Source organism: Octopus sinensis, linkage group LG22 (genome assembly GCF_006345805.1).
Source record: "Octopus sinensis linkage group LG22, ASM634580v1, whole genome shotgun sequence".
NCBI classification, from domain to species: domain Eukaryota; kingdom Metazoa; phylum Mollusca; class Cephalopoda; order Octopoda; family Octopodidae; genus Octopus; species Octopus sinensis.
In genome coordinates, this window is record NC_043018.1 from 28689293 (window position 1) to 28717270 (window position 27978).

At 38.3% G+C, this 27978-nt stretch overlaps 1 protein-coding gene across 4 annotated transcripts in view; it reads left to right on the top strand.

Moving 5' to 3' along the window:
- The window catches only part of LOC115223274 (UNC93-like protein MFSD11), a 73048-nt gene that overhangs the window by 39694 nt on the left and 5376 nt on the right, over window positions 1-27978 (top strand). The window contains exons 11-14 of one of the 4 annotated variants that reach the window (XM_036512089.1): window positions 2574-2637; window positions 7225-7296; window positions 10744-10882; window positions 23253-23416. In XM_036512089.1, the coding sequence (XP_036367982.1) occupies window positions 2574-2637; window positions 7225-7296; window positions 10744-10882; window positions 23253-23416 (439 nt within the window). Of the gene's footprint in view, window positions 1-2573; window positions 2638-7224; window positions 7297-10743; window positions 10885-23252; window positions 23417-27978 lie in introns of those variants that run through there. The other 3 variants (XM_036512090.1, XM_029793780.2, XM_036512091.1) reach the window with 3 other exon arrangements.

Genomic DNA, 27978 nt, shown 5'->3' on the forward strand with positions numbered 1-27978 from the left:
GGCTTCCCAGAACCCCGGTCGAACCGTCCAACCCATGCTAGCATGGAGAACGGACGTTAAACGACGATGATGATACGATGGGCTTCTTTCACATTCATAATGTGTGTACCGTTGGTGATTTTTTTTCCTCCGTCTTCCCTTCTTTGGATCTTTCCTTTTCCTATGTTTCTGACGAAGAGCTTCGCTCGAAACGTTAAATCCTTCTTTCCTTCCTTCCTGAGCGTCCAATAATACTATATTTGTTCCATGTCCTCGCGTTGTTGTGTTTTCTCTTTGTGTTTTCATGTTTAGATTGACTTTATACATATACATATATATATATATATATATATATATATATATATATATGTATGTATGTATGTGTGTCTGTCCCTCCAACATTGCTTGACAACCGATGCTGGTGTGTTTACATCTCTGTAACTTAGCGGTTTGGCAAAATGAGACTGATGGAATACGTACTAAGCTTACAAAGAATAAGTCCTAGGGTCAATTTGCTCGACTAAATGTGGTGCTCCAGCATGGCCACAGTCAAATGACTGAAACAAGTAAAAGAGTGAAAAAGAGTAATAACCTTTTATTGTGAAATATGTCAGCATAGCTTTTTTTTTTTTTAAGTTACTGCTCAGAGCTGCGGACATGCTGATGCACCGCTGATGCACTGCTTTGTAGATGGGAAGTATTTGTCTATGAGAAATTCTGTACACTATTGTTAATGTTTTCATTATTGATTCATATTTGAAGGTGGCAAGCTGGCACAATCATTAGCATACTTAGCGTTATTTTGCCCATCGCTCTGTTCTGAGTTCAAATTCTGCCGAAGTCATCTTTGCCTTTCATCCTTCCTTGTGGGGTCAATAAATTAAATACCAGTTGAGTACTGGGGTCAGTGTAATCGACTAGTCCCCTTCCATCAAATTGCTGCCCTTGTGGCAAAATACGAAACCATCATTGATTCATATTTTAAGGCAGTGAACTGCTAGAATCTTTAAAAGGCCCGACCAAATGCTAAGTAGCCTTTTGTCCGGGTTCACTTTCTATGTTCAACTTCCAGCTTGGGTCAACTTTGCCTTTAAAATAAGAACCAATGCCACTTAGAAGTATTTCTTCCAAATTTTTGTTCGGAGTTCAAATGTTCCTCCTCTCCTCAATTTTCTGGCTTTGATCCAAAATTTGAATCAATCAATAAATCATCGTCATCATCATTATTTAAGAATACTACCTCCAGTGGCTATAGCAAAAGAAGGTAGTATTGGGGTCTCATTTGAAAGGGCTAAAATTGGACACTTTCCTCTTTGGCCAAACCCTCAACATTTTCAAGTTTAACTTGAAAAGGAAAGTGAGGGTAGAGAGGGAAGTGTTGTCTTCTAGCAAATTTGTAGAAAGGTGGGCGGATGTTGGAAAACTGGCCAGTGTGAAAGGACCAATTCTGAGAATATACCTGTAAAAATAAAAGAAGGGCTCTTGCCCTGTTGATCAGATACCCATGGCTTTTGTGGGTTTTTCCATGAGTAGCCTTTAAAGCTCCCCTTCCCCACTGGGAGTTTTACTGGTTACCTTTTTATTGTTATTTAATGTTTACGTGAATGTGAAAACCCTTTGTTTCATCTTGTGTTGTATTTTATGTATAGTTTATATTTGCCCTTGTGGCGAATAAAAGAATAAATTATCATTGTTTAAGGAGGTGAGTTGGCAGAAGTGTTAGCACACTGGGCAAATGCTCGGCAGCATTTCGTCCATCTTCGCATTCTGAGTTCAAATTTCACTGAGGTCATCTTTGCCTTTCGTCCTTGATAAAATAAACCCCAGTTGATCACTGGGGTCGATGTAATTGACTTACTCCCTTCCATGAAATTGCTGGTCTTGTGCTAAAATTTGAAACCGTGCTGTGATTGTTTCACTTGTAGAATCATAGACTTCCCTAAACCATTTCCTAATCTCCACTGACATGAACAAAACCTAATCAGCCATTTCCTATCATCTTGTAACTTAGTGGTTCTGTGATAGACAAGTAGAACAAGAATAAGATTTAGAAATAAATACTGGTGTTGATTTGTTCAGCTAAATCCCTCAAACTGGTGCCCCAGTTTGGTTACAGTCCAATGACTGAAACATGTCAAACATAAAAGATGAGGTAAGCTCCTCTAAAGATGAATGTATATACAGCCAACATGTGGTAACATCTGAGTATGTATGTGTGTACCTAACCATGTAGTGGTTATTATTATTATTATTATTATTACTGAGGTCGACTTTGCCTTTCATCCTTTTAGGTGTTGATAAAACAAGTACCAGTTGACCACTGGTACTTGATATAATTGACCTACACCCTGCCATGAAATTGCTAGCCTTGTGCCAATAGTCGAAACCAATATATGTCTTTTGTGCTGTGATTATTTCACTTGTAGAATCATAGTCTTCCCTAAACCGTTTCCCAATCGCCACTGACATGAACAAAACCTAATCAACCATTTCCTATCATCTGGTGCATTGCCCCAACCATTGACTAATTGTGCTCTATATCATGTTTCATCTCTAATATTGTTGTTATTGCTGTTGTTATCTCTCTCTTTCAGTATTGCTGTAGCGTTAGTCTGTAGCTTTTTACTTGGATTTGGTGATAGCATTTTTAATACTCAGGTAAGAACATTCTTTCAGTCATATTTATAAAAAGTGGGGAGCCTTTATTAACATGTTGTTGTTGTTGTCTAGTCCAAGATAATTCCTTATACAGCAGACCTTTGAGGCATTCCAGACACGAACATCCTGTTTTTCATTTAGACATGTATCTGAGACTACATTGATCATTTTCAATAGTGTATAATTTAAACAGGATCTCATATGAGGTTGTCCAGAAAAAAGTCACTGTACAAAAAAGTAATATGAAAAATGGCCCCCCTTTTTTTTCCTAATATTATAAGCAATTAAAGTAATAGAACAAAAGATATTTTAAATCAGTTAGGCATACGAGTAGCTGTGTGGTAAGTAGCTTGCGTACGAACCACATGGTTCTGAGTTCAGTCCCACCGCGTGGCACCTTGGGCAAGTGTCTTCTACTGTAGCTTCGGGCCGACCAAAGCCTTGTGAGTGGATTTGGTAAACGGAAACTAAAAGAAGCCTGTCGTATATATGTGTGTGTGTCTGTTTGTCCCACCTCCAAATTCGTTTTACAATCGAAACTGGTGGGTTTATGTCCCTGTAACTTAGCGGTTCAGCAAAAGAGACCGATAGAATAAGTACTAGGCTTACAAAGAATAAGTCCTGGGATCAGTTTGCTCGACTAAAGTCGGTGCTCCAGCACGGCCACAGTCAAATGACTGAAATGAGTAAAAGAGTAACGGACAGTACATGACTTATATGCAATTTCTATGTGATGGTATAACATATATACTCTTTACTCTTTTACTTGTTTCAGTCATTTGACTGCGGCCATGCTGGAGCACCGCCTTTTTTAGTCGAGCAAATCAACCCCGGGACTTATTCTTTGTAAGCCTAGTACTTATTCTATTGGTCTCTTTTGCTGAACCGCTAAGTAATGGGGATGTAAACATACCAGCATCTGTTGTCAAGCAATGTTAGGGGGACAAACACAGACACACAAACACACACACTCACATATATATATATATACACGACAGGCTTCTTTCAGTTTCCATCTACCAAATCCACTCACAAGGCTTTGGTCGGCCCGAGGCTATTGTAGAAACACTTGTCCAAGGTGCCACGCAGTGGGACTGAACCCGGAACCGTGTGGTTGGTAAGCTAGCTACTTACCACACAGCCACTCCTGTGAAAGAAACAAAAACTTTTATTGAATTTTCTTAAGCAAAGTAAGACAACGAAAACAAAAGAATTAAGTCGGTCATTTATTGACAAAAACATGATATATCCAAACTGAAAACATCTTACATCGTCCTTCTCCTCATCATTTAATGTCTGCCTTTCATGTTGGTATGGGTTGGATGGTTTGACAGAAGCTGGCCAGATATGAGCCCTGCACCAGCCTTCAGTGTCTGCTTTGGCATTGTGTTTACAGCTGAATGCCCTTCCAAATGCCAACCGCTTCAGAGGGTAGAGTGGATGCTTTTTACATGGCACCAGCAGGGTTACCAAGCAAGGCAAGGAATTTTTGAGAGGAGAGGGACCATGGAGAAAGTGATCTTGTGTCAAATGATGAAAGATTTGAGTGTAACAGAGAGACAGGATCAGAAATATAGTCACCAGTATTAAAAACACTATATGCACGTGTGGAAGTACAATAGACCTATGGTTAGGGCAGCGGACTCGCAGTCATACGATCGCGTTTTCGATTCCCAGACCGGGCGTTGTGAGTGTTTATTAACCGAAAATACCTAAAGCTCCACGAGGCTCCGGTACGGGATGGTGGCGATCCCTGCTGTACTCTTTTGCTGCAACTTTCTCTCACTCTTTCTTCTGTTGGCCTGCTTGCTTAGCCAGCGGGGTGGCGTCATTTGAAGGCTAAAACAATGCAAAGCGCATTGTGACCAGCGATGTGTAGCAACATCTGATAGCCTGGTCGTTCACGGTGATCACGGTGATATTAACGTATTGCCACGGTACTAAGACGAATATTCCAGCCAACACCACCAAGAAACTCTGCCACTGCCTTACAGTTCTCCCATTGAGCAAGGAATAAGTTAGAAAGCTGCAGATAGCATCAACCAAATTTTCTTTGAGGTAGGTTACTAACAACATTCTGCTGGATTATTTTGATCACTGTCACTCACTGACTTTTTTTTTCTGCGACGTTTGGCTGTTCTTTCTAGCACGCCAGATAACCACTTAGAGCTGGCTCTGTATTACTACGCAGAGATCACCTTCGATTCTGCTATTATGCCTGTGCGAAGGTCACATCTATTTCTTTAACTCCAGCAGATATATGATTCTTATCTTTCTCCAGCAAAAGATTTAATCGAATGGAAAGTAAAGAGAAAAAGAAAAGTAAAACATAGGTGTAAGGGAAATAACTCTTACTAAGTTCAGGGGAGATAAGTATTGAATATACCTCGGTTTGGCGGAATAATTACAGTGTCGAACGGACACCTTACAGCATTTGGTTACGATCCTTTACGCTCCGAGCTCAAATCTCTTCAAGGTTGATTTTTGACATTTATTCTTCCATGCTCAGTAAAAAAAAAAGGATCTTTTCGGTTTGAACGGCAGTTTTTTAAAATAATTTCTACGTAACTAAACACTTTTAAACTTTGTATACTGGTAGAATGTATTTATAAAACATTCTTTTTCTCTTGGCTTTATTGAGAAAATAGTTTGTAAGATATTTGTTGTTTTTTTTTTTCTTCAATTTCTGCAATTTCAACGAATCAATGACATCTATTGAGGTAAAAAAAACATTCTGTGCCGTATGAATATATCCCTCGTTTAAGAAACAGATTGGGTTTATTTACATTTGTGAAGCAAAAAAGATACCCTTCACCCCACCCCTAACCCTAAAACAGATTGAAATGCAATAGACCGATACTAGGGTCATAATTATGGGTGACAATTTCATATGACACCGCTAGAAAAAACTGCCGTTCAAACAGAAAAGATAAAAAATAATTAAAAAGAACCAGTCATGTCCTGGATTCATATCGATTCTTTCCTTTCCAATTTTTTTTTTTGCTATGTAAGAAATCATCATTTGTTTGAACAATTTTTGCAACCTCAATTTGCCTAGGGATGCCATTGATGCGAAACAATAGTTAAGTACTATTGCTCATTACTTTTATATATGCAAGCACTTTCTCAACGTTTACTCCTTCCCTGGATCATTATAAAAAAAGTGGGGGATTCAAAGACAGGAGACTTCTAATATAGATATTGTTTTTTTAGCTCCAGAAGTGAGATTATTTGCTATTTCTACCTATTCCAGTGTCCACAGAGAGGCTCTCTCGTTGTTCTGTGTTAGTCAGCCTTGTTTCATATGTTCTTGGTAATATGAAGCTTTCATGTCCATAAGTTCCAAGGTACTCTGGTGATTGGAAAAATTAGGAATGTATATCATATGAGACATTTGACGATATGCTGTGCTTGAGAAGACGTGTCAAGCCAAGTGACACCTTAGCTGTGGCTGTTGTCAGTGTCACATAAATGGCACCTGTGTCGGTGATTTGTAAAAAGCACATTTCAAGTGTTGGGCCTCCACAGAGGCATTGTGGCCAATGCTGGTGTTGCGTCACTGGTACACTTGCTGGTGGCACATTAAAAGCACTTTTTGAGCGCTGGGCCACATGGAAGTAATGACAAATGACCAAGACCTTTAGCAATATGCTGTGCTTGTGTAGAAGACCCTTGAAGCCAAGTGAAATTATAGTCGTGGCGGATACTGGGGTCACTCAACTGGCACCCGTGCCGGTGGCACATAAAAGCCCCAGCACACTCTGTAAAGTAGTTTGTTTGTTCCTTCTCGAGCCATCCCTGCCTCATAAGTCCGGTTTCCTTGGCATATAGGTTCCCCACCTAGATGGGATGCCAGTCCGTCGCAGGTGAGCTGCAAGATGCAGGAGGAAAAAGTGAGAGAAAGTTTTGGCGAAAGAGTCAGCGGAAGTTCACCCTTACCTTCTGCTGGAGCTGTGTGGAGCTTAGGTGTTTCTCTCATAAACACACACATCACCCAGTCTGAGATTCGAACCCGCAAACCCTCAACTGCGAGTCCGCTGCTCTAACCACTAGACCATGTGCCTCCACATGGCCTATGCGTATGTGTAGATACATAAACATGTATATCATCATCTATATTTACTGTCCCTTTTCCATGCTGCTATGGGTTGGACATCTTGATTGGAACTGTCCAGGCCAGGGACTACACCAGGTTCTATTTTGGCCTGATTTCTACAGTGAGATATAAAAAAGAAAATCATAGTTGCCAAAAATACCCTGCCATGAGATTGAACCTAAGGCTTCATGACAATAAAATGAGCATCTCTAACCATCCAGCTCTACCTCTCTTCTTCCATCTGTAGACCAGTAATCCTGTCAGCGTTAGAAGTGGCTCTCTTTTTCTCCTTTCTTTCTTCCTCTCATGTCGTCACTCCTTCTCCTCTATACCCCAATGTTCTTTTGAACTCCCTTGCTTCTCTCTACTCTCCACATCTCTTTTCCTACCTCTCCTCCTCCACCTCTCTCTGTCTCCTTTTCCTCTCACAACCTCTCTTCCTCTACTCTGTTGCTCCTCTCTAATCTCATCATCTCTCTCTTCCTTTCCAGATATTCGCTATATTAGGAACTGTATTCCCAGAAGATGGAGCTCCTGCTTTTGCATTGTACAAGTTCGCTCAGGTAATTCTTTCATTTCCATTCATGGATGGTTGATTGTACACACACACACACACACACACACAATGTGTGTATATTGCCCAATGGCTATTTATTAACAACCACAGACTGTCTATCTACTAACCACTAAACTGCATGTTCATCCTTTGGCATTTAAACCAACCTTATCTATCTATCTATCAGCTCAGTCGAAGTCGACTCTCAGTTACTCGATGGATCACTGTTCTCCAGCCAGTTCTATCCTGGGTCGCTTCTTTCAGATTGGCTATGGCCATTCCCGTGTCACTCTTGAGGGTGTCAAGCCAGCGGGTTCTTGGTCGGCTTCTTCCTCTTTTGCCACTGACCATTCTGAGCATGATGTCCTTCTCCACGGATTTTCTCCACATAATATGACCAAAATATGTCAATCTATGCTTGGTGATCCAAGCTTCTTGTGACAGTTTCGGCTTGATCTGGTTAAGAACTTCTCCAAAATATTCTACTTGTTTTGTATCAAAACTGACCAGAGCTAACCTCTCACACCTACCCTACAATGTCATTCTAAAAGTATACAAACACACCACCGAAATTTTGAAGCTACAAAATATACTGTTCTTGAGAAGACCTCGTGAGCCAAGTGAAATTGTCATGGCTGATGCCAGTGCCACCTGACTGGTACCCATGACAGTGACATGTAAAAAGCACCATTCAAGCGTGGCTGATGCCAGTGCTGCCTGACTGGCTCCTGTGACAGTGGCATGTAAAAAGCCCCTCAAAATGTATATAAATAAGCAATACATTTGACAAAGAAATCTGAATGCTGAAGGGTTAAGGATCTCTCTGCCTGTATACTGACCTGACTACATACTGACCAGTGGCTATGTATATACTGATTACTGTATATACTGGACATTGACCATATACTCTTTACTTGTTTCAGTCATTTGACTGCGGCCATGCTGGGGCATCGCCTTTAATCAAGCAACTCGACCCCGGGACTTATTCTTTTGTAAGCCCAGTACTTATTCTATCGGTCTCTTTTGCCGAACCGCTAAGTGACGGGGACGTAAACACACCAGCATCAGTTGTCAAGTAATGCTAGGGGGACAAACACAGACACACAAACACACACGCACATACATATATATATACATATATACGACGGGCTTCTTTCAGTTTCCGTCTACCAAATCCACTCTCAAGGCTTTGGTCGGCCCAAGGCTATAGTAGAAGAGACTTGCCCAAGGTGCCACGCAGTGAGACTGAACCTGGAACCATGTGGCTGGTATACAAGCTACTTACCACACAGCCACTCCTGCACCTACACTTACCCATTAATTTTACAAGGAGGCTGTTCCATTGACTGGATCAATAGGAACACTTGTCATTGTATCTGACAGAGTGCTGGTTAACTTTCTGTCTTAAGGTGGCAAGCTGGCATAATCATTAGCATATCGGATAAAATGCTTAGTAGCATTTCTTCGACTCTACATTCTGAATTCAAATACCACTGAGATCAGCTTCGCCCTTCACCCTTTTGGGGTCGATAAATTAAGTACCAGTGGAGTACTGAGGTCGATGTGACCGATGTTACCTTCCCCACAAAACCCAGGCCTCGTGCCTATAGTAGAAAGGATTATTATTATTGCTGATGAGGTAGCAAGCTGGCAGAATTTTTAGCATGTTGAGCAAAAATGTTTAGTGGCATTTCGTCTGTCCTTACGTTCTCAGATCAAATTCTCCTTTAGGGCGACTTTGTTTTCATTCTTTCGGGGTCAATACATTAAGTACCAGATATAATTAACTAGTCCCTCCCCAATTTCAAATTTCAGGCCTTGTGTCTTTGGTGGGAAGGATTATTAAGTTAGCAAGCTGCAAGAAATGTTAGCACACTGGACAAGATGCTTAGCAACATTTCGCTTGTGGTTATGTTCTGAGTTCAAATCCCGCCAGAGTCAACGTTGGTTTTCAGTCTTGATAAATTAAGTACCAGTCAAGTACTGAGGTCAATGTGATCAACTTACCCTCTCCCCCAAAATTTCAGGCCTTGTGCCTACAGTAGAAAGGATTATTATTATCATCATCATTAGGGTGATGAGCTGGCAGAATTATTAGCACACCAGGTGAAATGCTTAGCGGTATAGCGTCTGCTGCTTCATTTTGGGTTCAAATTCCACCGGGGTCACCTTTGCTTTCATCCTTTCGGGGTCAATAAAACAAGTACCAGTTGAACACTGGGGTTGATGTAATTGACTCATGCCTACCTCCCCCGCAAACTGCCCTTGTGGCAAAAATTTGAAGTAATAATAATTATTATTAAGGTGGCTACTAATAATAATTCCTTAATAATACTCTTTTACTTGTTTCAGTCATTTGACTGCGGCCATGCTGGAGCACCACCTTTAGTCGAGAAAATCGACCCCGGGACTTATTCTTTGTAAGCCCAGTACTTATTCTATCGGTCTCTTTTGCCAAACCGCTAAGTGATGGAGACGTAAACACACCAGCATCGGTTGTCAAGCAATGCTAGGGGGACAAACACAGACACACACACACACATATATATATATATATATATACGACAGGCTTCTTTCAGTAATTATAGTAATAATATTTTTATAATAATAATATTTATACTTAATAATAATAATAATATTATCATTAAGGCTAGCAGACTCATTAGCATGCTGGACGAAATGCTTAGGAGTATTTCACCCGTCATTACGTTCTGAGTTCAAATTCCACCGAGGTCAACTCTACCTTTCATCCTCTCAGGATTGATGAAATAAGTACCAGTTACGCACTGGGGTCAACATAATTGACTCATCCTCACCTGCCCCAAGCTGCCCTTGTGGCCAAAAGTTGTAACTATTCTGTTGTGTCTGAGGAGAGTCATTCTCTTTTAGTGCTTTATAATTTAACACACTCACCTGTAAAATTTCCACTTATTTCTTATTTTTTTAAAGTTTTGTTACATCTTGCAACCTTTTCAATAGTCTTGACTCTGTCCATTATTTACATTGCATTCCTTTTTGTTCGTGGGTCAGTGTGTGTGTGTGCCTATGCATGCATGCATGTACATATGTATGTATGTATATATGTGTGTGAAGGCGGCAAGCTGGCAGAATCGTTAGCACGCCGGGCGAAATGTTTAGCTGTATTTTGTCTGCCGCTACATTCTGAGTTCAAATTCCAACGAGATTGACTCTGCCTTTCATCCTTCCGGAGTCAATTAAATAAGTACCAGTTACACACTGGGGTCAATGTAATTGACTTAATCCGTTTCTCTGTCCTTGTTTGTCCCCTCTGTGTTTAGCCCCTTGTGGGTAGTAAAGAAATGGTATACATGTGTGTGTATGCATCTGTATGTATTCTGCATATTCATGTTCTTGCATGTCCGTGTTTGTAATTATCATTATTATTATTATTATTTATTATTGTAATTGTTGTTGATGTCATTTACTCTTTCAGTCAATGGCAGCGGCCATCTCCTTCATGTACAGTATAGCACTTCCACTCCAATGGCAGTTACTCATCATGGTCATCTTAGGCACATTTGCTTCCCTCTCGTTTTTCACACTGGAATGGACTATATTTGGAAGACTACCTCGTAAGTATTCCTCTTGTTCTTTCTCTTATTTCTGTTCTGAGGAGGCACAACAAGTTTGGAGAGAAGTTGATAGGGCAAAGCTGGTTCCTGCTGTAAGAGGAAGGAATGGTTACTCGCATTTAGAGGAGAGAATGGAAATGAATGAGCAGTTGTTAGAAAGGGGATGCTGTATAATATGTATCATCATCATCGTCATTTAATGTTGGCCATGCTGGTATAGGTTGGACAGTGTGACCAGGGCTGGCAAACCCGGGAGCTGCACCAGACTCCAGTTTGCTTTGGCATGGTTTCTATGGCTGAATGCCCTTCCTAAGGCCAACCACTTTACACAGTATGCTGGGTGCTTTTACATGGCACTACACAGGTGCTTCCATGTGACACTGCACAGGTGCTATTATGTGACACCACACAGGTGCTATTATGTGACACCGCACAGGTGCTATTATGTGACACCGCACAGGTGCTGTTATGTGACACCGCACAGGTGCTGTTATGTGACACCGCACAGGTGCTGTTACGCTGCACAGGTGCTGTTATGTGACGCCGCACAGGTGCTGTTATGTGACGCCGCACAGGTGCTGTTATGTGACACCGCACAGGTGCTTTTATATGGTACCCTCACAATTGCTTTACATGGCCAGAAGGATCAGTCTTAACACTCCTGCTGCAGAGTACAGATCTTTTTGACTCGTACTCCACAGTGTATATGAATAAATGGTTGACCAATTGATTATAAATGATTAACCAATTGATTGATAATAACAACAATAATTGAACCCCAATGAGCATGTTTATTGTTGGCATAATGACCCTTCTAAAAATACACTTCACTCACTCAGCTAATCAGAATTGACTTTGTGCATGTAACCAATCAAACAATCCCTTCTTGTTTTGATTCAGTGAATTTCACTTTAAATGGTTTCCAATTTCATTGTTCAGGTTTCCTTTGACAATTAGAGATGTCAAACTCAGAGTCACAAAATTTAGTCTTTTGACTTAATAAATCTATTTTGATATTCTAGTTTAGTAGTATTTCCTTTCCCTTTTTTCTGGTTTTTAACCATTTTCTATTCACTGAAATATTTGCATTCTGGTGTCCATGCCGGTGGCACGTAAAAAGCGCCATCCGATCGTGGCCATTGCCAGCCTCGCCTGGCCCCCGTGCCGGTGGCACGTAAAAAACACCCACTACACTCATGGAGTGGTTGGCATTAGGAAGGGCATCCAGCCGTGGAAACATTGCCAGATCAGACTGGGCCTGGTGCAGTCTTCCGGCTTCCCTGACCCCAGCATGGAAAGCGGACACTAAATGATGATGATGATAAGTGTTTATGCATATATAAATATATATATATATATATGTGTGTGTGTGTGTGTGTACATATATATTATCATCATGAGTTGTGTGTGTGTATAGATATATGTACATATATATTATAAACACATGTACAAGTATTCATGTATATGTGTATGTATAGATATATATGTACATATATATTGCACATCCAGCGGATCAGCAGAATGATCCGCTGGATGTGTAATGTCAGCTGCATGCACGACAGCGTGTAAGTGCCTTGAGAGAAATGTTGGACATAAGAAGCATTGAATGTGGCATGTAGGAGAGACGTTTGCATTGGTATGGTCATGTAATATGGATGGATGAAGAGAGATGTGTAAAGAAGTGCCACTCCCAAACACTTGAAGGAATCTGGGGTAGAGGTAGACCCAGGAATGAGGTGGTCAAGCATGACCTTTGAATGTTGGGCTTCACAGAGGCAATGACAAAAGACCGAGAATTCTGGACATATGCTGTGACTGTGAAGACCTGACAAATGAAGTGAGTTCATGGCCCACAGGATTGCCTGCTGTGCTTACCTTGGATCGTAGGGTGACCTGCTGTGCTTGAGGAGACCTATTGAGTCAAGTTCATCAACATCAAATGGAAATAGTAGTTGTGGTACCTGTGCCGGTGGCACATAAAAAACCCCGTCTGAACATGGCCGACGCCAGCACCACCCTGACTGACGTCCATGCCAGTGGCACGTAAAAGGCATCAACCGATCGTGGCCGCTGCCAGCCTCCTCTGTCCCCTGTGCCAGTGGCATGTAAAAAGCACCCACTACACTCATGGAGTGGTTGGCATTAGGAAGGGTATCCAGCTGTAGAAACATTGCCAGATCAGACTGGAGTTTGGTGCAGCCTCTTGGCTTTCCAGACTCCGGTCGGACCGTCCAACCCGTGCTAGCATGGAAAACAGGCATTAAACAATGATGATGATGATGATGATGATGATATATATATATATATATATATACTATAAATATACATACGCTTAAATGTGTATATGTATGTGTGCATGGAGATAAGTGCAGGAACTCGTGACAGTCTGAAGGAAATGAAGCATGCATGATGTGCAGGGTTTGTGGAAATATTGTACCTCAAAATAGAATTAGACTTGACCAAAGAGAAATCAGATGCAATGGGCATAAGAGGAAATTTCAATGGCATGGCTGTGTGTTACACATTTGCATCTCCAAAGTCCATCCCCTCCTCACCGTGGTGGGGATGCTGGCAACGGGTAGTGTCAGAGCTATGCCGTCGGGAATTTCGGTTCCTGGTAGGGCCACCCAAGGTGGATTGGTCTGACACCGAGTGGTATTAGGGCCACAACCCGGCAGACGGGGCTCTGGTGAAAATCCTTGTTCTGTTCCTGCATCTGCAGACAATCTGCGGCAAACAGGATGTCTCTACATGCGGGATTGTTGGGGACCGCTTGTGAAATCCACATATTCCCACGAAACTTCTTCCAAGGAAGAAGCCGACTCAACCCACCCAGGGTGAATGTCGCCACAAGTACAAGTAAGTAAGTGTTACACATGAAGGATGAAGTTACGCATGAAGTGTCTCATACTCCATATATGGCATATACCCATGTCACCACAGTCTTCTCTCTTGCACAATACTTTTTCTCCCAGCTTATTTGTACTCCAAAGACGATGCACACAAACACTACACCTTCAGTTGAAGTCTGCTAACTTTATATCTTTTTAGTCTTTGCAAATCTTCTACATTCAAAGCCCATGCTGTGTTATTCTACATGGGTATTACTGTTACCATGTGTGTGTATACATGTTTGTATATGTGTCTATGTAGGAGGGCGGCGAGCTGGCGGAAACGTTCTGAGTTTAAATTCCGCCGAGGTCGAATTCACCTTTCATCCTTTTGGGGTCGATAAATTAAGTACCAGTTATGCACTGGGGTTGATATAATCGACTTAATCCATTTGTCTGTCCTTGTTTGTCCTCTCTGTGTTTAGCCCCTTGTGGGTAGTAAAGAAATAGGTATTTTGTCTGTCGTTATGTTCTGAGTTCAAATTCCGCCGAGGTCGAATTTGCCTTTCATCTTTTCAGGGTCGATTAAATAAGTACCAGTTACGCACTGGGGTCGATATAATCAACTTAATCCATTTGTCTGTACTTGTTTGTCCCCTCTGTGTTTAGCCCATTGTGGGTAGTAAAGAAGTAAGTATGTTTATATGTCTATGGGTCTGCTGAAAAGTTCCTAGCTTTGGGTAAAAGAAAATACAAGAGGATCCGTTAAATTCCCATATTAGCAATCCTTTATTTTTTTTCTAACTCTGTAATAGAACTCAGAAGGTTAGACCTCCAACCAAGCCTTTCACAAAATCCTTAAAGCCAGGAAATTTCCAGCACCCACTCATACTCCGAGGGCATGTTGAAAAGCTCTTGTCTTTGAGTAAAATATAATATTTAACATATTTCCCTCTCAGATTCACAAACTTATTGCAGCGGTCTTACAGTTTATCTAAGCTCTGTAAAAGAACTTGGACATTGCTGGCTTTAAGGGTATCAATGAAGGCCTGGTTGGAGGCCCAACCTTCTGTGTTCTTTTACAGGGCTAAGTGGAAATGGAAGAAGGTTATGTGCAAGTGGGAAGCAATAGTGCTGGTGCAAAATATGAAAGACTAAGGGAAGAAATTTAGGGTGGCACATGAAAGGGCAAGAGGAATGATGTAGAGGTGTATGTATAATGTATATGCAGAAAGGAGAAACAAAAAATAAGAGGTTAAAAGAAAAGGAAATGAGTAAAATAGACAAGTGATGGATGGTACTTGAAAAACAAGGGGTGTTATCTTAGTTCACTAGTAGGGAACCCCTGACACCGAAGTACATCTCCAGTGTTAGAAGCTGTGCAAAGACTAAATAATAATAAGGGTTTCAAGTTTTGCCACAAGGGCAGCAGTTTTGGGGGGAGGGATGAGTCAATTACATCGACCCCAGTACACAACTGGTACTTAATTTATTGAACCTAAAAGGATGAAAGGCAAAGTCGACCTCAGTGGAATTTGTACTCAGAATATAAAGACAGACGAAATACCTATTTCTTTACTACCCACAAGGGGCTAAACACAGAGAGGACAAATAATGACAGACAAATGGATTAAGTCAATTATATGGACCCCAGTGCGTAACTGGTACTTATTTAATCAACCCCGAAAGGATGAAAGGCAAAGTCGACCTCGGCGGAATTTGAACTCAGAACGTAGCGCCAGACGAAATACCGCTAAGCATTTCGTCCAGCATGCTAATGAGTCTGCCAGCTCACAACTTTGTTGATAATAACTTTAAAAGTAGTAGTAGTAGTAGTGGTGGTGATATATTGCAAGGATATGATACTGAAGACTCAAATGTAAACTGAAATATTTAATGAATTGAATACTGCCTTTCTATACATTATAATTATGTCATTATTGAATTTCTTTTGATACAAAATATAAACAAACCAAATAAATAACAGAATGGTTAAATTTTATATCTTGATATTATGAAGTAGAAGAGTGATGGTAATTGGAGTTAAGCAAGTGCACAAATCTAACAAAATTTAATTTGTTCATCATTTACTATGTTGATGTTTTGTACTGAAAAACAAGAAGGAAAATTTTCAATAATGAGAGAATTTAAAGAACAAAGTATTTGATAAATAGCCTATTAAAGTTTTCACTTGCGTCTTCAATATTGTTTCTCTACTGTACACTTTTGCTGTTATTGATTTGTAGGTAAATATACTCACAATATACTCACGTGCCTTTGTTATTTTAATATAGAATAATGAACAAAAGTGAATATGTTGCTGTGTGTGTTTGTCAAATGATCTCCATTTAAAAAATGTAAATAAATGGGTGCAAGTGTGGCTGTGTGTGGTAAAATGCTTGCTTCCCAACCACATGGTTCTGGGCTCAGTCCCACTCTGTGGCACCTTGGGCAAGTGTCTTCTGCTATAGCCTCAGGCCGATCAAAGCTGTGTGTGTGGATTTGGTAGATGGAAACTGAAGGAAGCCCGTCGTCTATAAATATATGTGTGTGTGTGTGTGTATTTGTGTATCTGTGTTTGTCCCCACCACTATCGCTTGACAACCGATGTTGGTGTGTTTATGTCCCCGAGCTAAGTGGTTTAGCAAATGCGACTAATGGAATAAGTATAGGCTTACAAAGAATAAGTTCTGGGGTCGACTTGTTTGACCAAAGGCAGTGCTCCAGCATGGCTGCAGTCAAATGACTGAAACAAGTAAGAGAATACAAGAATAGATACGTGCAGGCATGGCTGGGTGGTAAGAAGCTTGCTTCTCAACCACATGGTTCTGGGTTCAGTCCCACTGTGTGGCACTTTAGGGAAGTGTCTTCTATTATAGCCTTGGGCCAACCAAAAACTTCTGAGTAGATTTGATAGATGGAAACTGATAGAAACCTGTCATGTATTTGTGTGTGCTTGTGTGTATCCTCCACAACCATGTAACAACCGATGTTGGTTTATTTACATCCCTGTAACTTAGCAATTTGACAAAAGTGATCAATAGACTAAGTATCAGGCTTATGTAAAAGATAAGTACTGGAGTTGATTCATTTGACTAAAAAATATTCCACAAGGCGGTGCCCCAGCATGTCCATAGTCTAATGCCTGAAACAAGTAAAAGATAAAAGACAGAATGCTCTAAGACCATTTTCTCCAAAGTAGTTTTACCAATTTAATAAAATTAGTAAATATGAGATATATTTCAAATAAACTCATTTTTCTTCTAAAATAGTAATTCTCACAGTGTAGCAAAAATACGTAAGCCTGACTCATGCAATCAGGGAAAAGAGGATGTTAAAACAAAGATGTGGAGGAGGAAATGCGTGTGTGTGTGTGTGTGTGTGTGTGTGTGTGTTTGCTGGTGTAGCTGTTTTAGTATGTGCATATATAAGTGTGTGTGTATGTTTTTAAATATATTTTTATATAGGTGTGAGTGTGTGTGTCTATATATGTATGTGTATGTCTATGCTTGTGTTCGTGCAAATATATATATATATCCACGTATGTGTATATATAAAAATGTATATATGTATGTGTAATATATATATATATATATCCACGTATATGTATATATAAAAATGTATATATATATCCACATATATATATATATATCCACGTATGTGTATATATAAAAATGTATATATGTATGTGTAAAATATATATAAAGATATATATCCACATATATGTATATATGTATGTGTATATATATATATAATATATATATATATATATCCACATATATGTATATATGTATGTGTAATATATATATATATATCCACGTATATGTATATATAAAAATGTATATATATATATATATATAATATATATATAAATATACCTTGAAAGTTAATTAAATTGTCATTAACGATATTCAATATTTGTTTCTTCTTTCAGGTGTATGTATAAATAGTGAGGCATACATAATTGTTTCTCAATGGTTTTTGCTGTCTCAAATTTTGACGCTTTATTAATAATATTTATCATTATTATTATTATTATCACCATCATCATCATCATTAATAATAAGGTGTAAAGCTGGCAGAATCATTAGCAAGCCAGACAAAGTGCTTTGTGATATTTCGTCTGTCTTTATGTTCTGACTTCAAATTCCTCTGAGGTCGACTTTACCTTTTATCCTTTCGGGGTCAATAAGTACCAGTTGAATACTGGGGTCGATGTAATCAACCTGTTCCCTCCCCACAAATTCTAGGCCTTTTGCCTATAGTAGAAAGGATTATTATTATTATTATTATTATTAGTAGTAGTAGTAGTAAGTGAGGAGTACCAAATTCTAGGCTTTATGCCTATAGTAGAAAGGATTATCATTATTATTATTATTATCATTAATAGGTGCAGGAGTGGCTGTGTGGTAAGTAGCTTGCTTACCAACCATAGGGTTCTGCATTTTAGTCCCACTGTGTGTCACCTTGGGCAAGTGTCTTCTACTATAGCCTCAGACCAACCAAAGACTTGTGAGTGGATTTGGTAGATGGAAAGTGAAAGAAGCCCATCATATATATATGTGTGTGTGTGTGTGTGTTTGTGTCTGTTCCTCCCACCATTGCTTGACAACCAATGCTGGTGTGTTTATGTCCCTGTAACTTGGCAGTTCGGCAAAAGAGACTGATAGAATAAGTACTAGGCTTACAAAGAATAAGTCCTGAGGTTGATTTGTTTGACTAAAGGCAGTACTCCAGCATGGCCGCTGTCAAAATAACTGAAACATAAGAATATAAGAATAATAAGATGGCTAGCTGGCTGAATCAATAGTATGCTGAGTGAAATATTTAGTGGCATTTTGTCTGCCGCTACGTTCTGAGTTCAAATACTCACCCCCTAAAAGATGAAAGGTGAAGTCGACCTCGGTGAAATTTGAACTCAGAACACAGCAACAGGCAAAATACCTCTAAGCATTTCATCCGGTACACTAACAATTCTGCCAGCTTGCTGCCTTACCTTAAAATTAATCCTTTTTACTATAAGCACAAGGGCTGAAATTTGGTGGGCGGGGTGCAGTTGATTAGATTGACCCCAGTATGCAACTGGTACTTAATTTATCGACCCGAAAAGGATGAAAGGCAAAGTCAGCCCTGGCAGAATTTGAACTCAGAACGTAGCAACAGGCAAAATACTGCTAAACATTTCATCCCATGCACTAATGATTCTGCTAGCTTGCTGCCTTACCCTAAAAATAATCCTTTCTACTGGGGTGGGTGCAGTTGATTAGACTGACTCTAGTATGCAACTGGTACTTAATTTTATTGACCCTGAAAAGAATGAAAGGCAAAATCAACCTCAGAGTTTGAATTCAGAACGTAGCAACACACGAAATACCGCTAAGCATTTCATCTGGTGTGCTAACGATTCTGCCAGCTTGCTGTCTTACCTTAAAAATAATCCTTTCTACTATAGACACAAGGGATGAAATTTGGTGGAGGGAGGGGGCCAGTTGATTAGATCGACCCCAGTATGCTACTGGTACTTAATTTTATTGACCCCAAAAGGATGAAAGGCATATCGACATCAGAGTTTGAACTCAGAACGTAGCAACATGTGAAATACCACTAATCATTTCGACTGGTGCACTAACTTACCTTAAAAATAATACTTTTTTTCTATAGGTACAAGGGCTGAAATTTGGTGGGGAGGGGGCCAGTTGATTAGATCGACCCCAGTATGCAACTGGTACTTAATTTATCAACCCCGAAAGGATGAAAGGCTAAATCGACCTCGGTGGAATTTGAACTTAGGACATAAAGAGATGAAATACCACTAAGCATTTTGCTTGGCCTCCTAACGATTCTGCCAGCTCTCTGCCTTTTTTTTTACCACGATACTTTATTTTCAAGTGGCTCCAGTTCACTCACAAGACACTGATAAAAACATTTGCCACAAACTAAGATAAAAACATTTGCCCCTTTCATCCTATTGGAGATGACCTTGGTGGAATTTGAACTCTGAATGTAAAGACTGACAAAATGCCCCTAAGCTTTATCGCCTGGCATGCTATTGATTCATCAAACTCACTGCCCTTTAATAATGACAACAATAATGCTTTCAAATTTTTACATGGGACCAGTAATTTCTAGTGCATGGGTAAGTTGGTTTCAGCAATCCCAGCATTCAGCTGGTACTGATTTTATTGACCCCCTGCAGGGAAGAAAGGCAAAATCAAATGTGGCTGAATTTGAACTCAGAATGTTAAGCTGGATGAAATGCCGCTAATATATTCCCCAGCATGGTAATAATTCTGCCAGCTTGCTACTTCAATAATAAGGATAATGGTTTTTTAAAATTTCGGTAAAATGTTAGCAAATTTAGAGGTGGGGCGGCATTTAAACTCAGAATGTAAAGCTAAGAGAAATGCTACTAAGTAGCACAGATACTGTCAACTTGTTGCCTTCACTGATAATAATAATGGTAACAAGCAAGAGCACTCAGAGAGCACAAACCTCCGCCAAGGCAACACCAATGTCCTCTCGACAATTAGCCACTGATGATTTTTAAAATGAGAATATCTTAAGTAAACTCGACTGCTCTTATAAATGAGAATACTAAAAATGAACCTGAGCACTTTCAAAAATTAAGTAAAAAAAATAAATAGAACAAATAATCCAGAATCCTTGTCTGGTAACGCATCGATCCTAACATCTAATCACTTTATGCCAGTCACAACGCCAAACATCCTTGGAAGTTTCGTCCGAATTCATCCAGCGGTTCTTGAGATATCTTGTCCATAGATAAACAAACAAGCATGACTGAAAACAATACCTCTGCCTTCACTAAGTCAGAGGTAATAATACTGATTTCTACTATAGGCACAATGCTTGAAATTTTGGGTTAGGGGTTTAGTTGATTACATCGACCCCAAGCGCTCAACTGGTACTTATTTCATCAACCCCAAAATGATGAAAAGCAAAGCCGATCTCAGCAACATTTTGTCGGTCTTTATGTTCTGGGTTCAAAGTCCACTAAGCATTTTGTTCAGTGTGCTAATGATTCTTCCAGCTCATCCCCTTAATAATAATAATAACAATAATAATAACAATAATAATAACAATAATAATAACAATAATAATAACAATAATAATAACAATAATAATAACAATAATAATAACAATAATAATAACAATAATAACAATAATAGTAATAATAACAATAATAATAACAATAATAGTAATAATAATAATAATAATAATAATAATAAAAATAATAATAATAACAATAATAATAATAATAACAATAACAATTATAATAAATGCCCTGATGCAGTAAATAGCAGTGGCTCTCATGACTTCTGATCTTAACTGATTGGAAGTGTTATCATGTACATTGATTTGTCTTGTTATAAAAGATGGGGCTACAGCAAATATTCTGCTCAATACCACAGATTTGCTTGCCAGTTGCTTGACCTTAACCAGCAGAGCATGTCCCTTAGTGGCTGACGATATGTGCATCTCTGATCGCAAGCAATAGTAGTGGGGGAGTACCATTACCATGTGTTGCAAAGAATTCTTTTAGGTTTGAATAATTCACCTCTGGAAACATGGGTGTTTTGTTCAACATCCTTAAACAACTCTTTTTCAAGGACCACATGAGTGGAATGGGCTACTCGACGTGAAGAAAATTCTAACTGGGCCCCACCTGCAAGGTCATGCACTGTTATCTTGATGGTTGTGATGCATGTGCCTGGTGTACCCTTATTGGACGGGTAGTTATGATGGATATACTGGGTTTTGTATAGTTTACTCCAGTGTCACTTTGATGGCCTGCACTGCTATCTCACTCAATAATAATAATAATAATGATGATGGTTTCACATTTTTGCACAAGGCCTGCAATTTCGAAGGAGGAGGTAGGTCGATTAAACCAACTCAAGTGTTTGACTGGTACTTATTTTATCAGCTAGATGAATGGTAAAATCGACCTCGGTGAAATTCGAACCCAGAACATTAAGACAAATGAAATGCTTCAAAGCATTCTGCTTAGTTTCCTAATGATTCTTCCAGCTCACCACTTCATGGTACTGATAACAACAATAATAATTATTATTATTATTGTTTCAAATTTTGGCTCACAACCCATTAATTTAGGGGAAGGGCAGTATTTGAACACAACATAAAACCAGAAGAAATGTCTTTAAGCAATAGTAATTCTGCCAGCTCACTGCCTTTACTACTACTAATAATAATGATAATAATAATAATCCTTTCTACTATAGGCACAAGTCCTGAAATTTGGAGGGAAGTTGATTATATCAACCCCAGTGTTTAACTGGTACTTAGAATGTAAAGACGGATGAAATATGGCTAAGCACTTTGTCTGCCTTAATAATAATAATAATCCTTTCTACTAAAGGCATAAGACCTGAAATTTTGGGGGGAAAGGACTTGTCGATTACATCGACCCCAGTGTTTCACTGATAATTTATCAACCCCCAAAATGATGAAAGGCAAAGTTGACCTTGGCAAAATTTGAACTCAGAACGTAAAGACAGACATCATACCACTAAGCACTTTGTCCAGTTTGCTAATAACTCTGCCTGCTCACCACCTAATGATAATAATAATAATAATAATAATAATAATAATAACAACAACTATTGTTTCAAATTTTGGCTCAGGGCCTACGAATATACAAGAAGGGCAACATTTGAAGAGAGCACATAAAACTGGCAAAAATGCTTGCTCTCTGCCTTTACTACTACTACTACCACTAATGATAATAATAATAATCATTAATAAATGGTAACTGGCTTCAAAAAATAGACATATGACTCGAAAATTGTTCCTTGTGTGCCAAAATTCACACAATTGACATCTCATGGTTAATGTGTCTGCGTACTAGGTCTGCCTGTATTCGCTTTGTACAGTTTTTACCGATTCTAACTATACTGGGGCAACTGCTGATACTTAAGTTGGAATTTTCTTTTTTTTTCATACGCATATTTTAATTTTTCAAAATTTCAGCTGTATTTATTATTTTTTCTTTTTTTTTTGTTTTCCAAATTTTTGACAATATTTTATATTTTGAGGAATTGTGGATCACTTAAACAGCAACAACAACAACATTAATATTATCGATATGATCAATAGCTAGAAATTCTCAAAATGACGATTATTGAATATAAAAGAAAATAATTAAAATATTAGAGGGAAAAAAAATTCAGTGCCCTGCCCCCACAAAAAATATCAAAGTTTTTTTTTTTTAAATAATAATGAAATATTGTATCAAGACATTAATTGTACCCCTGCCCCTTTTTTAGTATTTTTGTTGTTTGTGTTGTTGTGTTAATTCTTTTTCTTTTTTGTATTTTATTTTTGCATTGTTTTAAAAAATATTTTGGGGGATTCTTTGTTTGCTTAACTTCTGCATTCGATGTTATCAATTAATTTAATTTCTCTTTTTCTTTCGTTTCGATAATTGTGAAATGTTTGTGTTTTTGTTTGTTTTTAATTTTATAATTATTTAATAATTATTTCTACATTTTCATGTAAAGTTAAAAAATACCATTGCTACTACCACTGCCTCATCCACCACCACCACCACCTTCATCACTACCACGACCACCACTTCCTCCTCTTCCTCTTCCAACGACCCAGAATATATCCCACTAAGAAAAATTGCTTGAAGTACAGCTACCATGTTATTCACCCTTTAAGGGTAAGACCTCCTGACGTCAAAATATATTCTAAGGTTTTGGGTAGACACTCCATCACGATGCTTAACGCATACTTCTCTTTCCATCTGTCTTTCTGCCGCTCTTCTCTCTGCTTCTTTTATATTTCTCTGTACTTCTCTTCTCCATCCCCATCAGTTTTTCATTCTTCTTCCCTGAAGCTTCCATTTTTGTCTTGACATAATGTTATGGACAAATTTAACCCTTTAGTGTTCAGCTTACTCTCTCAAGTGTAATGCTAATTTAGTCACACTGCTCTGAATTAATCATGCATTATCTTGTAGCCTTGAGCTTTCAGATACCATAAATCTTAGAGTATAGTCTGCCCTTGAGTATAATATGCAGGAGATTTTTAGGGAGCTGTACCTCTGAAAAACCTAAACCTTGTGTATAATACGCACTCCTTCTCTAACTTGAGTCATGCGTAATTAAGCCAGCAGCATCTAGTCGAACAAACACTTCTGCACATGCGTAATACAATAATGGTGATGTTCTTAACTGTTATATGGGAATGTAAATATGTTTGCAAATTGTTTTTGTTACATGTTATTCTGTGTTCTGAATGCTTATATTATAATAAATCTTGATTATTGCAAGTTATGGATGATTCTTTTATGACTTCATTACTTTCAGGCTTAGCTTAAGGTATTTTCGCACCCGATGTCACAAAATACGTCTGAATAAACATTGCCGGGTAGCAAATAGAGACTCGGACATTGCTTAGAAAATATTTTTTCATTTTTAACCTCCTATATAGTACACACTAGGGATTTTAACCTTTAAATTTTGGGATAAAAATTGCGGATTATACTCGAGGATTTACGGTAATTGGAGTGTTTAATTTTTTCGGAATAACATTGCAGGGTAGGTGTGAGAAGCCAGATCTGATTTATTTTAACATAAAACAAGCATAATATTTAGTCTAGATATGGTTGGTTTAAATGCTAAAGGGTTAAAATAATTTTGATTGCTTTCATTTAACATAAAGGAAACATGGTGCCTGTTTAACAGATTTATATAAGAAACTAATTATCGCTGTTCACTAAATGTTTGCTGAGTGCTGTGTATTTGGATAGAATAGAAATAACATGCTTTGACTACTCACATAACACAAGCAGCTGTTACTACTTAGTTATTTCATTGTGTTTAATAATAATGTTGATGATTTGGTTAACTTCAAAATGTAATTTGAAAATTCAGTCTTGTCATGTGAATTGCTGTTCTTCCCTCTCTATCTTTAAACTTTCTTATTGATGTTACTGTTGATGTGTAAGGTCTCATTGGAATTGATCCAGTGAATTTATCACCAAAAATCTCCTTGTCATGCTATTCCTTTTTTTTTGTTCTACAGTGTATCTTAGTCTCAGGTAATTTCTGTGTGAGATACACAAGATAGTGATCTTCTGATAGTATAGTCAATGTGCTTCAGTTCCTTATAACACTTATCCTTGTGCTTTTGAGGGTCTTTATTTTAATTTTGGTTTGAGGTATTCTTGGGCCAAGCCTCTCCTCATATCCTCTTATGAACTGACCCACCCACTCTTCTCAACCCAATGTCCCTGTTCTCGTTTATGCTCACCTTCTACCTTGCAAGTACACCATGTCACTTCATCACTACTGCCTTTATCTCTCTTTCCAGCAATCCCCACCCACTCTTATATAATCTGCGGTAGCTGTGTATCTTTTCTATAACAAGATACCTGTTCCTGTCCCCCTGACATAACTCTAACCTCTTAACACCTGACATAAAGAACATCTATATCCCTCTACTATACTCCTACTCAGTTGTGGAGGCCTTTATAGTTTGTTTGTCTTGTGAATTACTTGGCAAACCCATTAGTGTTGGTGCCACAGAATAATAGCCACTGAGTGTATTCTATGAAGTGATTGGTATTAGGAAAGGCATTGAGCTATGGAAAACATGTCAAAAGAAGACATTGGCACTCAATGCAATCCTTCAGCTCATTGGATCCTGTGAAGCTGACAAAATTATGCCAGTATGGAAAACAGACATTCTAAGATGATAATGATGAGGAAATATATAATTATTGAAGACAAGAAGTGCACAACCAGAAAAACACTTGCACAAACACTTCTAAATGTCTGTGAGTGTATCTGTTCTCATTTTCTCTCATCTCACATATCTGTGTATTTGTTGCTGTTAAAATCACAGACATACCTTTTAGCTGAAATAAATTTAATTAAAAAGTTGCTCTTAAATAAGTTAATTATTCCATCATTTACTAACGAGATCTCCCTATCATCCCCTCATCTTTATTTCCCCCCGACTAAAGTGTTGTTTTAGGAAATCTCACTTCTCAAAAATCCAATTGCTTTGTGAAATATACACATGCACACATACACATACTCATACCTTTGTTTCCATACTTACACACACTGTCTCTTTCTCTCTCTCACTCACACAGACACATATGCTAACATATATACATATAAATTCTCCATTCATAAAAATGCTTGCACACAGACAGACATATATATATAGATCCATAGACATATCCATGCTTGTATACACACACATATACTTATATATTTCTCTCTATATATATGTGTGTGTGTGTGTATATATACACATATATATATACATATATATTCACATATATGTGTGTGTGTGTGTGTGTGTGTGTGTGTGTGTGTGTGTGTGTGTGGAGGCGCAATGGCCCAGTGGTTAGGGCAGTGGACTAGCGGTCGGAGGATCACAGTTTCAATTCCCAGACTGGGCGTTGTGCGTGTTTATTGAGCGAAAACACCTAAAGCTCCGCGAGGCTCTGGCAGAGGGTGGTGACGACCTCTGTTGTACTCTTTCGCCCCAACTTTCTCTCACTCTTTCTTCCTGTTTCTTGGGTAATGCTGCGATGGACTGGTGTCCCATCCAGCTGAGGGAAACACATACGCCATGGAAACCGGGCCCATGAGCCTGGCTAGGCTTGAAAAGGGTACATAAAAAAAATAAAATATATATATATATAAACACACACACACACACTCACTCACACATAAGTACACATATATATATATGACCACATGATCATTTACATATGAAAATAAGCAGGTACATACACTAAACACACACACACTAACAGACATGCACTTAAAATCTTCACACACACATATATATAATATATATATATATATACACACACGCGCGCGCGCGACAGCTTTCTTTTAGCTTTCATCTACCAAATTCCAAGGCTTTGGCTAGCCTGGGGCTATAGAAGAAGATATTTGTTGAAGATGTCTTGCAATGAAACTGAACCAACGTCTTAACCACACAGCCACATCTGTTCCTATAATACATAATTTATTAATTATGAAAAGATAACTAATTTCAACAGGATTAAATATCATAGATTATGTTTTATAATTCCTTCCTGATGAAACACCTTATTCGTTTCATTCTAATGAATGAATTATTTATCAATTTATGTATTATGTAATGATTATATGGTTGATGATGTTTATAACATCGAAACAGCTGTAGAACGAATGTTTTCTGATTTTGGTACAAGGCCAGTAATTTTAAGGGAAAGGGATTAATCGATAACATTGACTTACACTTTATTTCACTGACCCCAGAAGGGATGATAAGCAAAAAGCTGACCTTGATGAAATTGAAATCAAATTATAAAGAGCCAGAACAATAACTCTAACGGAATTTTTATAGGCAAACCAAAAAATGCGTACACACACTCACACATATATATATATATATATATATATATGTATATATATAAATAAAAAGGGGTTTGTATGATTGTGTATAGAGGGATATATATTATTCAAAGAAATTCCAACTCTGTTTTTATGTTTTATTTATATTCTTTATAATATTAATGTAGAATATAGAATATATAAATAATATATATATAGTAAAATGAAATGAAGTATTTATTGTCTTATTGAATAAATGAAATATTGAATATCAAATATTAAGGGACTAGTATACTTTCTTGCATTTAAGCAGTCTTCAAGGTCCCAGGATTTGACAGGAGTGTTTCAACATACATATATATATATATAAAAACACACAAACATACATACACATTCTTTTATTTGTTTCAGTCATTTGACTGAGGCCATGCTGGAACACTGCCTTTTGTCAAGCAAATCGATCCCAGGACTTATTCTTTGTAAGCCTACTATTTATTCTATTGGTCTCTTTTGCTGAATAGCTAAGTTACAGGGACATAAATATACCAACATCAGTTGTCAAGCAATAGTGGGGGAACAAACACAGATACACAAACATACACACACATACATACACACACATATATATATATATATATATATATATATATACATGATAGGCTTCTTTCAGTTTCTGTCTACCAAATCCACTCACAAGGCATTGATCAGCTTGAGGCTATAGCAGAAGACACTTGCCTAAGGTATCACACAGTGAGACTGAACCCAGAACCATGTGGTTGGTAAGCAAGCTTTGTATCACACAGCCACTCCTGCACCTGTATATATCCATACATACATGCACAGATGTATACACAAACATGCATATATATATATATAT